The sequence below is a fragment of the Lycorma delicatula genome, chromosome 1, assembly GCF_047948215.1.
Source record: "Lycorma delicatula isolate Av1 chromosome 1, ASM4794821v1, whole genome shotgun sequence".
Classification (NCBI taxonomy): Eukaryota; Metazoa; Arthropoda; class Insecta; order Hemiptera; family Fulgoridae; genus Lycorma; species Lycorma delicatula.
Window position 1 is genome coordinate 88,305,512 of NC_134455.1, and position 14,344 is coordinate 88,319,855.

Genomic DNA, 14,344 nt, shown 5'->3' on the forward strand with positions numbered 1-14,344 from the left:
TTTCACCGGAAGAAATCAAACTCAAGAATTGTATTTTGCTAAGGATTTAAGGAAAAGTACAGCTGTATCGAAGAGAAGCAAATTAGTTCCTCTTAACCCATTTTTAGATCAAAATGGTATTCGTGTCAGGGGTCGGTTAAATTTTTCAAATTTGTTGTTAAAGACTAAACATTCTAAGTCCTCATAGTCATTTTACTCGATTGATTATTTTCCATGAACATTTAAGATTATCGCATGGAGGATTGAAATTAATTCATTCATCACTTAGACAGAAATATTAGATTGTCAATTCCAAAATCATAGTTCGTTCGGTCATTAATAAGTGTCTGACATGTTTTCGTTTTAGAGCTCAGCCTCAGAGTCAGTTACTTGGACAACTGCCAAAATATCACAATTTCCAGACCATTCTAGTCAACTGGTGTTGACTATGCGGGTCCAGTACTTATCCGTCATGGTGGGCGGCATACTCGATCTACTAATCCTGCGATGTATTAAAGCTTACATTGCATTGTTTGTATGTCTCAGCACGAAAGCAGTACACCTTGAACTTGTAACTGATTTATCTACAGAAAGTTTTATAGCTACCCGATTTGTAGGATTTGTAAGATTTGTAAGATTTGTAGGATGCCGAGGATTGCCTTCTTGTATTTTATTGGATAATGGAAAAAACTTCTGCAGTGCAAATCATTATCTTCAAGAAATATATGACTTTCTTAAAACCGATAATGCTAATTCCAAAATTAAATCATTCTGTACCTCAAACAGCATAAAGTGGTCTTTCATTCCTCTGTACTCTCCTAATTGGGGTGGTGTGGGAAGCTGCTGTGAAGAGCATGAAATTTCGCCTACGAAGTCATGGTAAATTCTGTTTTAAATTACGAAGTTATCCACTTTATTAATTCAGATAGAAGCATGCTTAAACTCCAGACCATTATACTTACCATCATCTGATCTTCACTTACTCCTGGACAGTTTTTAACCTTTGCTCCATTAACTTCTTTACCTGTTCCTGATTTCTCAGGCATTATTATAAATAGACTTACTAGGTGACAACTTATACAAAAAAATATTGAAAGACTTTTGGAAAACATGATCAAATGACTACATTCCTTGCAGCAGAGGAATAATTGTAAGATCTCCAATAATAACATGTGTTGGCAATGTAGTTATAGTGAAAAAAGGTAATCTCCCTCCATTAATGTGGAAACTGGGAATAATTGTTAAGGTATAGCCAAGTGATGATGGACTAGTTAAGAGTCACTGAAGTAAAAACTAACAATACAATTGTAAAAAGAACTGTTAATAGATTAATTGTTCTTCCAAATTCAGATGTTTGTATAACCTGAGTGATACTGAATGTAATGAATGAAATTTCTTTAACTTCTATTTTCATGCATTTGTTTATTTTTAATTTTATTTGTTTTTGAAGTTTTTTGCCGTTGGCAATATTGGAATTAGTACTTAAAGCAGCTTCAAATTCTTGTGTACTTTCAAAGTTTTTTATGTAATTACTTTTTTCATTTTGCATATTACTTTTTGTATTTGTGATAATGTATGTTAGAATTATAATTGGTGGGCAATGTGTTCTGTTCCTAGTTTGAGCCAGCTAGTGCTGCGCTCTAGTTTCTATTAGCGCTGGCCTGCAAGTCAGTTTTATACATTTATTCGAGTGTAGAATCCTGTCTGGCGCGGCCATATATTTCTTGGTCTTATGTGACTAGTGTTATTTAGTACTGTACAAAATAAATTCAACTGTCCTAGAAGAATATGGTTTCATTTCATTTCAATCAATGATCAATACAGTCCATTCTAGTTCTAAAGACTTAAAAATTAACTTACAAAATTATTTGAGAATTTGTAAATGAATTTACACAAAACTTGTTTGTAATGCTAAGATTATATAGTAATAATAACTAATTTAAAACAAAAGTGAAAATGTGTGGGGAGTAATTAAAAATGTCAAAGATTTGGAAAAAAGACAGTTCAGATTACCTCAATAAAAATTCAAAAGGAATTAAATTCTTTTCTCATATCTTGTTCTTGTAACAGTGGAATTTAATATATTCTTTTCCAGTATTTCAAATACTAATATTGGTTCACTTCAATCCAAGTAATTTGCTTTGAGTAGTTCTGTTGATTAATATTATTATTTCTTAATGATATCCACGAAGTTAAAACTTATATTTTAATATAATGCTAACCAAGTCTCTTGACTATTGTCAAATTAAAGGTCTTTACAGGGTTTAGTATACTTTGTCATCTTGACTAATTTGTCTTGATGACAAAAGTCATTGCTGTCGAGTGTTTTCTCTTCCAATTGGCAAACTAAATCAATGAAAGATGTAGTCACAGCCAAATAGATGAACTTGGATCAGAGAATCCTTGCAATTTGGCTGACATTCTCAAATGAGTTGTGCAGATTTCTATCATCCAGTGACATTTCCATAACTCCCTTAAGAGAATTGATTTCCTCCCTTTATTTCACCTCATGAAGGTCATTAGTGGCATATAGATCAAAGCTTCTTTTTCTGCAATGTCAGGAGACTTAAATCACAGCATCTATCTATTCCTCAGTGTAAAACAATCATTTTTAAGTACTTCATTTTAATATACTCAAAAATGATATTAAAAACTTTAATTACTTTTAACAGAATAAAAAGCACACCAAAAACAAAACACTAATTGAAAAGTGTGAAAATCTAAATATGAAAAATAATAGAAAAAATTAAATGAAGGGTTTTAATTAATATTATTATAAACACTTTTAGTTTGCAGATTCAATCAATTTTAATCAAAACAAGAAAAATAGAGGAGAGTTCAATGAAAACTGATTCTCAGGTATATGTGTGCATCAGATGGAATCCAGACCTCAACTGTTGAATATAAATTTTATACTGAACGATTCACATACTGAAGTACAGAATTTGTCCTAGATGCCATCCCCATCCCACACAAGTCATCTGCCAATCAACTAAGATTATTACTTATTTATAAAAAGCATGTTTACTTTTCTATTTTTAAGTTAAAAATAAAACAACCAGAAAAATATACAATTGCCCACTAAAGATAAGGAGAAAACTTATCTTGCAGGCTGTCATCTCCATTTGCTACTGGTTATTCATGATTAGTGTCTCAAGGTTTGGAATATTATAATGCCTTACAGCAGAGGTCCATACTGACTAAAAAATCTACTGGGAAATTGGATGAACTTTTTGTCCTAATCTCTTTTACATTTAATTTGTATTAGTTTCTTTTGTATATTTTCCTGTGGTTAATTTCTTTTCTATTTATAAATAGAAAAGTAATCATGTTATAAGGAATAAGCAATCTGGTTAAATTGACAGAAGACTTGCTGGGGGGTTCCCCAACACTGCCTGGGACAAAGAGATTCTGTAGGCCTGGATATCAACTCAAAGCTGACATTCTGGGGATTTCCACTTACACACTAAAACAGATTAGTCTAGAACAGTTTCTAAAATTCAGGAAGTATTACTGTCAATCAATAGGTCAACAATCAACTTTTTCTTTTCTGTGTGATCACAGGTTTACAATTTATCGAATTGTACATTTGCCACTGGATTCTCTGGGCAGTTTGGATTTCTCCTGTAAGGGAATGTGATGTCTGAAGCTGTCATGAACATTTAGGCCCAATCTTCAAAAGCAATTATGACGGAAGCAGAGAATCATTTGATAGTACTCAGATCTTGGCGTGCTGTTATTGTGATACCAGGATAGAACATATTGTGAATTATTGATGCATAAAATGAATCTTTAAGACTACCATAAAGGAAGCTAAATGGAAAGGCTGGGAAATCTTCATGCACTGGTATAAATCATTGTCTACTGCACAGATGACTGACCATGAATCATATTTTTTCCAGTATTGGATGGGGAGTGCTACAACAAATAAGAATGTTTTTTAGATACATATCAACTTTTCCTGGATATGTATAAAGTCCCAGTGGGTGAGACAATGCAGATTGGTCATAAGACTTTATCTTCTCAGTAGAAATCCCAGTGAGCTGGACAGAATGTTTTCCAAGATAGCATCAAGGAGGGAGCAGGGAATTGACCAATTAATATATATATAAGGGAATATACCTTATGCTGTGATGAATTATTCAGGTGTCATTTGGCATTCTGTTTCAGATCTGCCTTTATTTTAGGTAAAACTTTCAGACGGCTGGAAGTTTTCTTTAGTCAAAATAATTTCAAAAGATTCTTATTACAATGATGTGGCCATGAAAGATATGGAAATTATTTAAAACTAAGGCTAGTACAGGTACATTTAATGGGTTGGCAAAGAGGAATTTTCATTATAGGGTTTCTAAAGGCTTTCAAGCAATAGTCTAATCTGACAAATCACAGACAAAATAATGCAGAATTGATTCAATTTTTAATAAATCTCCCATGACATACAATAATTTTTATTAGTTTTTCCTCCAGTTTTGAGAATAATGTAGAAAACAGATATTAAAAATCTATATTTTAAGAACCTGTAAGTCTCTTCTCTGAACAGAGATTGTCATTCAATTTGTGATTAAGGTGGGGGAACTGATTATATGTCATGATCTTAATATATAACACTTTTAGAAAAAAAAAATGAAGATATCTTCTAAAAATCACCTTTTACTGTTATCAAAATTTACAGTTACAAAATACAATGGTTTCAGAAAATTGTTCATTCCTCTCTTACCATAAAAAAATCAATATTACCAATCTTTATGCCAGAGTGTAGCAACTCGGCCTTTCATCCAGAGGTTCTGGGTTTGATCCCAGTCAGGTATGGCGTTTTTCTTACAAACATTCATACAAAATTCCATTTAGGGCTAATGACCATAGCAGTTTATCCTTGCAAAAAAATCAATTTACTGCTTATTAATTTCAGTTCAATACTCAATATTCAGTTCGGCTCAATGAAACTCTCCCTCCTTTCACAATTTCTTTTTCCTGAACAGGTCATGTGGAATAGAATGCGACCAAAATTTTTTCTATCGTTTTTACATTCAACTCTTACTTCTACAAATTAACTAACCTTAATATCTTTATTAAGGTTAGTAACTTGGATGACGTAAAAACCTTGTACCTTGTATAAGATTCTGACAAAAACAACTTTGTTGTTTAATTCATCTTAAGCTTCCTTATTTCAATTTATCAACCCACTTAAATCTTCATTCCTTTAAAACAACATATTTCAAGAGTCTTTACATGTTATCTTCTTTATAATCAATGTTACATCAAGAAAATAGTATCTTGTACAGTTTTAAAATTATTAAAATAATAAAAATACTATTAATACAAAGTAAGCACAAATTCAATTCTAATGACTATACTGCCTGGGGAAAACCCCATTATAGTGTTGAAGAGGAAACAGCATAGGTAATCTTAGAATTTGCAGACTTAGAAATATAAACATCCAATTATTAAATGAAAATAAAATTTGCATATATATTTAAGAATTTTTAAAAGAAAAGTGATTTTTTTTTAAATGAAACTCAGCACTTACTAATAGTAATAATAAATCTTCTTTCACATCAGAAAATATGGACACGCATGGAATAAAAAGAAAAACAACTGGTTACAAAGAAAAAAAATTTAATATTACATTACAAATAATTTAATTACAACTAATAGAGTAATACTCAACCGATAATAAAATATATTGAACTGATTACATCTTAATAAAACCTAATAAAAATATAATGAACTGCCAAAGAATTAATTAACAGTCATCATTCGAGGAGCAATATTCATTGCCATCAGTTCTTGGAATAGTAACTTAGCAGCATATGGCAATTTTACTTGTGATATCTGAAACAATTAGTGACACAAATTATTAATAAATGATTTGTCAAATGAATAACAAAGCAACAACTTTATATTCTTAATAAATATATCTTGTGAATAGTAATATTTTATATTTTACTGGAAAATAAATATATAAATGATGAAAATAGTAATATTAAGATTCCAGAGGCTGTGAAGTTGCATTTTCCTGTTTCCTCTTTTTAATTCTGTTAAGTGTTCTACATTGGTTGTTTGGTGTGAACATTTTCTAAGTGAAAAGACTCTTTTGATATTAAATAGTTCTTTTATTTATTATAAATTATTTTGTTTTTTGTATAAAGTGGCCTTAGAATTGGGAAAATATTTTTGTGGCATTTATGACAAAGTTTGGCATCTTTTAAGTGAATCTAGTAGAAGTAGTTAATCCAACCTGGCTATGAAGTGATAACCAGTCTAGCATCTATGTTTAAGGGTTAACACTTACCTAGGGGTTTTCCAAGAGAGGTTTGATTAATAAAGAAAATTATTTATGCAATGTTTCTATCATCATTCACTCTGTTCTGGTAGATTTGATATCTTTTCCCAAAAAATCTGAAAACTTTTCCCAAACTTTCTTAAAAACAAACTCTCATAATCTACAAGCAAATCTTTAAATTATAATATCAAATTCAATACAGGAATTAAATTTTTTTGCGTAACTTAAGGAATGTATAGAAAAAAGTTAAGTGATAGATGAATAAATGTGCTAATAATTGAAAGATCGAAGGCAAGACACTTATTAAACTGATAATTTTGAAGTATCCATAGAAGTAATAGAAATAAGAAAGCCAGATTGAATACAAACAATAATTTTTATGGGAAATTTGAGAGATTAGTGTGTTAAAAATGGGTCTGTTCATTCTTAAACACAAGTAAAGAAAGAGATTCTAGCTCCAGGTTTGTATTCATCTATTTCAAAATTATTCAGATATTACAAGGGATTAAATAATTGCAAAACATCAACTACAACATCTATTATGAGATGTTTGGTCTGTATCGCTCTACCCATTTAATAAATGATGTAAATGAACATAATCAATCATTTTATTGGAGCATTTTTTGTTTAATCTCATATGACAAAATAAGATGTTATTTGTATTTTATAACACAGTTTGATCGTATAACATACACGATCATACTTGTAAGCTGAGCTGGTATTGAAAACCTACAAATCAAGGCAATCATCCTGTCCTGAATCTACTGAACATAATTTATAAGTTACATATCTCGATTTCTTTAGAGAGTGAGCTTTAAAGATTGTTTATGCTATGTACAGGCAGCATCTATTATAATCTGCATTGAAACAAGAACTTTTTTTATAATTATTATTAATATATATTGATATAAAGCTTCCGAAAATACAAAGGAAGAATGCAAAATGAAATTCCAAAAGTTATTCATACAAATAAATTTAATATGAAGTTATGAACATATAAATTTAATAACAATGAGATGTACTTTAAGGATATTTTTTGAACCATCAACTCATAATAATCAACTTTCACTAATTCTAAGAGTAATAATAATGTTAGTCAATTGATTATAACAGTAAAAAATCAGATGGTGCAAACGAATCAACTTCATAACAAAAACTAAGTAATGATAACAGAATGCAACTACAGTAAACACCCTGCTTATCCAGATAAAGTAGGATTAAAATAAAATACTACTTATACATTAAGAGTAATATAATTAATGTATTAGGCATACAGATATTTGATGCTTTAAAATGAATTCACATGTATTTCATAATAAAATTTTTCTTTATAATCTAACGACAAAATTAATTTGAATCAATATAAAAGTTTAAAAATACTATAAATGATTATAATTCAATTATTAGCTAAAAATTAACAGTTCGTTAACTGTAGTTTAAATGAATTTAATTTGGAAATTAAACTATTGTTAATTTTTAAAAAAATTATTAAACTTGTAAATGCTAGTCACATAACTGCATAAATGGCCATTAAATCCAATGGTTCTTGGTTAGTATTCTTATTAAGTTAACATTTTACCCATCATCCCAGCTGCTTCCTACAACTGATTTTTTCCCTCACTTGCATTCAGTATTCATTATCAATAAAAATTCTATTTTCAACATAATTTTTAATTAAACAAACTGCAGTTTGTTTAATTTAGTTTACTATTTTTATCTGAATAATTTTCTTTTACATAAAAAAATTAAGAAAAAGGAACCATAATAAATACCTGTGTTTTATTTTTACATCCTTTGCATTCAAATGTATTATTTCTTAAATTAGCAATAGCTATCAGTCCGCAAAAGTTGCATACATGTATTCTATACGGGTCGGAAACTTCAAACAAGCGTTCCCGAAGAAACTGAGCAGCTCCATGTGCAATCTGACAATCACGTTCCATTTCACCAAACCGTAGACCACCATCCCTGTACAACACAATTTCATAGTATATTTTAATGAAAAATAAATCTTTTAGTATATCAAAATAAAAGCAGAGTTACAAAGAACTATGTAACTCTGCTAAAAGATTACTGAAATATGAATTGGAGGACAAAATTATGCTCAAAAACCATTAACAAAACATTTTTACTTATTATCTAAAGCCAGAGTGTCATTCTGATTGGTAAGTAGCCATCATCAGTAGACACTTCAATTCTAATAAAGTTGAATCTTATAAGAGGTGAATCTGTTTTTCAAAATTCATACAGGCTAAGGGTACATTAAGTTTATTAGATAATATCTGCAAGTAAACTTTTACTTTGTGGTAGACAAGATATACATAATTTTAATTTTATTAGTTTTATTTGAGTAAATGATTTGCTTACATCAGTTAGATAAGAATTAGTGTGCTACTGTATTGATTCTTTTTAATAGCAGAAAATAAAACAACAATGATATCTTTGGAACACTTTTCTTTACAGCCGGAATAAACTATATAATTCATGAATGTTTTAACTGAATGGTAATTAAACTTTTTATGAAGACAAATATCTGTGTGAAATATAAATCAAACAAGTAATTATAAAATAAATTACCTAGAGGTAATTTCCTTTAAAATTGTAATTGAAATGAATAATAATGTTATTTCAATTTAATAATTGATAATAATTAAAATATTAATAACATACTCTTAATATACTCAAATATAAGTGTAATGAAAATCTAAAAACAAGATACATAAAAAATTGTTATTAAATCAATAACACACTTATTGGAAATTAAAATATTCTCTAGTAAATATTTTTCTAAGGGTATTCAGTACTATTTTACCCCAGGTAAACTGAATAAAAAACGGGAGAGAATTAAGAGTTTACCAAGATCTTTGCAGCTTCTTTAAAAAGGATCAAGTTGAAAATAAGTTACACATTTGGCAAAGATAATGAGTTTGGTACTTGAAGTGGTCTTTTAGTTGTTGGATTACAAACTGGTGAATATAGCAATAAAAGATGATTTATGACATCTGGATAATTTGGTTAAGTATATTACAAAGAAAATAAAATATGCGGGAGGAAGTGAACAGATTAAAGATCAATTAATTTAGAAAACTGATCCTGGTAATAAACCTTATCTTCAAGAGATTGACATTAAAGGGTGTAGTTGATGTTAAATTAAAAGTTAAAGACTTTTGTGTTGACCTTTAAAAAATTAGTGATAAGATAGTTATTAATAGAACACTTACATTAGGTTCTACAGGTGGTAACAAAAATATGATCACGCACATCCTGAGTGATGAAGACAAAATATCTTATCTATTTATTTATCTTTAGAAATAAGTTTAAGTGTCAAAGTAAGTTGCACAGACTTCTCAATAAAAACAAGATAGAAAAGAGTGCAATTATTGGAATTTGGAAGGAATTACATCCTAGTAAAGGCAGTTACTTTTATACAGATTTAAATATTGGATCGTGGATACTGGAGTTCTTTGGTGGTTGAGTTTCAATTAACCACACATCTCAGGAATGGTCGAACTGAGACTGTGTAAGACTACACTTCATTTATATATCATCCCCCCTCATTCATCTTCTACTTGAATGATAATTCTTGGAGGCTAAACAAAAAAAAGGAAAGAAAGAAGGAAGGAATTACACAAGACCAAATGTAGACAGCCTTTCTTTACATAAACGGAAAATATGGGATTGAAGCTTAATGATAAGAAAGATATGCAGAAACTGTTGTGCTTATTGGGGACAATAAGTGCAACACAGCTTCTTCACTAAATAATGTTCCAGCTTATAAACTAAATAACTGAAAGATAACAAATAAAATTAATAAACAACTACATAATAACACAGGAAAAATAAAAAAAAGGTAAAGAACTATACAAAATACTAAGGAAACATACAGTAAGTATTAAATAATATAATATAGATGTCCAGCTTTAAGAAATAACAAGATAATCGATAATATACTCAGACTGTTTCCTAGAATGTCTCAGATGTTAGCTTCTAATTTATATTTCTGACGCAATGCCGCATAATACAAGCAGTCCACAGGATGAGGTGTATTGTAAGTTGGCAGTCACAGTGATCACAAACAGGTGCAGCGGTGTGATTCATTAGGTATATCCATGTGTAAGATGTGTGTGCCCTATTCACAAACTGCAAATAATAACCTCCTCTCAATGGTTTGAAGAGTTCCAAGGCAGCACAGTATCCTTGATGTATTATCTACTGTAGCAGTCAAGTTACCTTACAATCTTCTTCGAACAGTATGTTTAACAGAATTAAAAAAATTGGTAGTAGTAACATGAGTGGTGAAAGACAGACATGAGAGGACAAAATGTTATTTTAATCAGTGATATTGCTTGCTCTAAAATAAATACCCGCTGTATATATCCTAGCAATTTACAGAATTTATTCTATACAGGGTAAATATTTATCCCTAAAAAAACAGAAAATACTAGAAAAATTAGCTTTGGGTTATATAATTTATATATAGCCTTACTACCTTAATAAAAAACAATATTTACCTAGCTCTTCCTTCCATAGGCTGTCGAACAAGGATTTGAACAGGACCACGTGCTCTTGAGTGGATTTTATCATCCACCATGTGTTTAAGACGCTGATAATATGTAGGCCCGATAAATATCTGGGCATTAATTTTACGCCCTGTATGTCCATTATACATGACTTCATTACCTCTCAATTGGTATCCATACTCTTGAAGTAAAGTTGAAATTTTTTGTACATTTACAGCATCATTGAATGGTGTTGCATCACCTATCTCACCTTTATTGGCAGAAACCTAAAACAAGCATTTACATCAACAAAAATACAAGTAATTACCTAAAACTGCAGCCTGGTTCAAAGTAAAATGAATTAGAACAATATAGTACAATATAATGCATATGATTATAATGTATTGTATTCATAAAAAAAAGAATTATGTTGTATTATTTGATCAATTTTGTCAAACACAGAAAACACATGAAAGCACAATATCTCTTTCATTGGAGATCCATCCCCACCTCATATTTTTAATAAATTATTAAACTCATTATATAGAACAGTCATAAATTGGGATTCAGCTCTATTGATGAATAAATAAAATAAACCTTTTAAAACATAATATATTTTATTAAATAAGTTGATTTCAGGTAGAAATATTAAAAAACAAGAATCATCCAGTACTTAGATTGATCATGAATGTGTATTTAAAACCACAATACCCTAGAGCAGTGCTGGCCAACCTTTTTACAACTAGGGGTGCATGTGAATGATTACAAAGGTTGCGTGGCGGCCAGGATTCATTTCAACTATCTCCACCACTACTGCTGCTACTAACAAAATCAATAATTATAAATTATAATGATCAAAACATTTCAAACAAAAATCAATTATATTTTCTTACCACATAATTAATGTGAAATTTGACACTACATGCTCGCTCAAGTTGAGGAAAATCTGGTGTGTAGCTGGAACAAGCTACTTTGTTAGGCAGGTTTGTTTTTGATGATGTTTATTGATGAAAATGCAACTTCACATTAAACCGAAGCATGAATACATTTTCAGTGCAACACTAAGGAGAATAGGGTATTTTTCTCTGTCCACCAGAGTCCATATATTGCAACATGTTGCATATGAGGATTTTAAAGAAAGGTCTTCTTGAAAATTTAAAATTTCCATTTCTAATTCTTCAATTTTATACTTCTTGAATATTTCACTCACCCTATTTCCAAGTTCACTAACATCAATGGAAGTGAATGGATTGACAAACAATATCACTGGTTTAAGTACTGAGAACTGGCTAAATCTAATGCCAAATTCATATACACGAGTTTTAAGATGCTAGGCATAAGAAGCGAGAGTTCAGACTTGCCATCATTTACTGTTTTTAGAATTGATTTGAAATTTGGAAAGTGTGAAAGGGAATTTCTGTTTAAATGTGTAATCCATAACTTCACCTTTACAAATGCATTTATAGCAATTATCAGATGTAAAATATTACGATATTTCCCTTGCAACTCGAGATTTAACTCGTTTAATTTTGAGGTGATATCTGTCAGAAAATGTAAATTTAGTAGCAATGATATATCATCAAGTTTGTGATAATATGGTCTGGGAGATGTTTTCAAAAAGTCTCTTATTTCATCTAGCAGACAACAGAATTGTTCCAGTGTTTTACCCCTACTAAGCCACCTTATATCTGCATGAAGAATTACATCGCCATACTAGTATCTAATATATTCAAAATATTTTGAAACAATCGATGACATGTAGAAGACCATCTGTTATAGTTCACCACATGAGTTTACAACTTTCTTGACGTGATCAAACTTTAAAACCTTTGTGCATAAAACTTCCTGGTGGATAATGCAATAAGAAATAAATTTTGGAAATGATTCATTCTTAGCACAAAGAGATAGAAATCCATTATTCCTACCAGTCACAGAAGCCGCCCACTCTGTTGTTACAACAAGCTTTGAAATTAGAAAGTTACTATCTTTGACAAGTTTAAGGTACGCACTACATACGTCTACTCCCCTAGTTGTCCAAGAAGTGGCAACAGTTTGACAAACTCTTCCTTTACTGTGAAATCATACAAAATCATTCTAATAAATACACACAACTCAGTAATAACAGACATGTCAGTAGTTTCATCAACTGGAGTGAAAAATATTGCTAATCCTAATGTAATTGAGATTACAAATTATTAGAAATATGCTCAACCCGCCTAGCAACAGTTTGGTGAGACATGTAGATCTTTAAAGGAAGATGTAAGGACAGATTTATCTTTGTGACCTTCAAACAGAGTTTCAGTGGCACTGATCATTGCTACTTTTACTACTTCCCTATCACTAAACAGCTTTTCCTTTTAGCTAGTATGTAACAAATTTTGTAAGAAGCTTCTGTTATGTTACTGGTATCCTGAACAGGTTTTGTAAACATAGATGTTGCAACTGTAATTCCAATTTAAGGTCTTTCACTTTGTGTTTTCTCAATTCAGAATTCATAGGAAATTCATTATTAAAATCTTCGTGATAAGTCAAAAAATGTCACTTTACATTTACTTCTTTCAGAAACAGACATGCTAGCATTCACAATAAACCCACAGATTTTTCCCTATATTCAATAAAACAATATTAGTTCTCCCATTCACTGTTAAAGCTGTAAGTTCTTTGCCTTTTAGCCATGTTAAGACAATATTAGGATAAAATAATATCTAATAATTTAAAGAACTTCACTTTAAAAACAATGATAACAAGTGGAATGTATAATAAACATATCACAACACGAGACAACGCAATAAATTGTACCAGCAGAATGTAGGCCTACTTCACTTCCCAACTACAAAGTTACAATGAAGTAAAGTACAAGAATTGGATAGCACTGAGAGTCAGAATTGTTAAATGTGTCAAATTCATCTTCTTATTGGCTGAAGACTTAATTATGTTGAAAGATAGAAGCTCACTGGTTTATGAAAATAACAGAAAATTCACTGGCCACGACCACATGCAAATTAATTCAAAAACTTTCTCTCACGAGAAACATCTGTTTCTATTTTAGGAAGGTCAGGTTAAAATTTATTAAAATCAATGTTAGTAAATACAAATAACAAAAGGGACTCAGTTGTACAAAAAAAAGAAAAGACTGTCAGTTTGAAATTTATTACAAAGAATGCTTAAATGGAGAGGAGACCACCAAATGAGTGACAATTAAGTAATTTGTTCTGTCGAGCTAGACCCCCTGTTACGAGGGTCATATACCTACTTATGCCATTACAAAGGAAATAAATTTGTCAACAACAATGATAAAGAAATGAACACATGATACAAAGGCTGGCAGAATTACTTCTGTTGAACTACTGGAAAATATAACGGCTAGAATGCATTTTTTATATCTTACTAACATATAAAATGTTATTTGAAATGTGAATTAGTATTAAAAATTGGCAAATTGATGCGGGTGCCATGGCACCTGCAGGCCCCAGGTTGGACAGAGCTGCCATAGAGTATTTTTCACTCTGCAAAACAAAATATTTCAGAAAATGTTGTAGCATATGTGTTTTCTATATCATTCGTACATACTTAATTATAAACA

General features: G+C 30.3%; 1 protein-coding gene across 1 annotated transcript in view; it reads right to left on the minus strand.

Moving 5' to 3' along the window:
* Nucleotides 1–5,578: 5,578 nt before the first annotated feature.
* The window catches only part of Polr2B (RNA polymerase II subunit RpII140), an 83,686-nt gene continuing 74,920 nt past the window's right edge, over nt 5,579–14,344 (minus strand). The window contains exons 19-21 of the mRNA XM_075357694.1: nt 10,774–11,048; nt 8,035–8,230; nt 5,579–5,811 (exon numbers count right to left, since the gene is read on the minus strand). Of these exons, the coding sequence (XP_075213809.1) occupies nt 5,719–5,811; nt 8,035–8,230; nt 10,774–11,048 (564 nt within the window). The 3' untranslated portion in view covers nt 5,579–5,718. The remainder of the gene's footprint in view (nt 5,812–8,034; nt 8,231–10,773; nt 11,049–14,344) is intronic.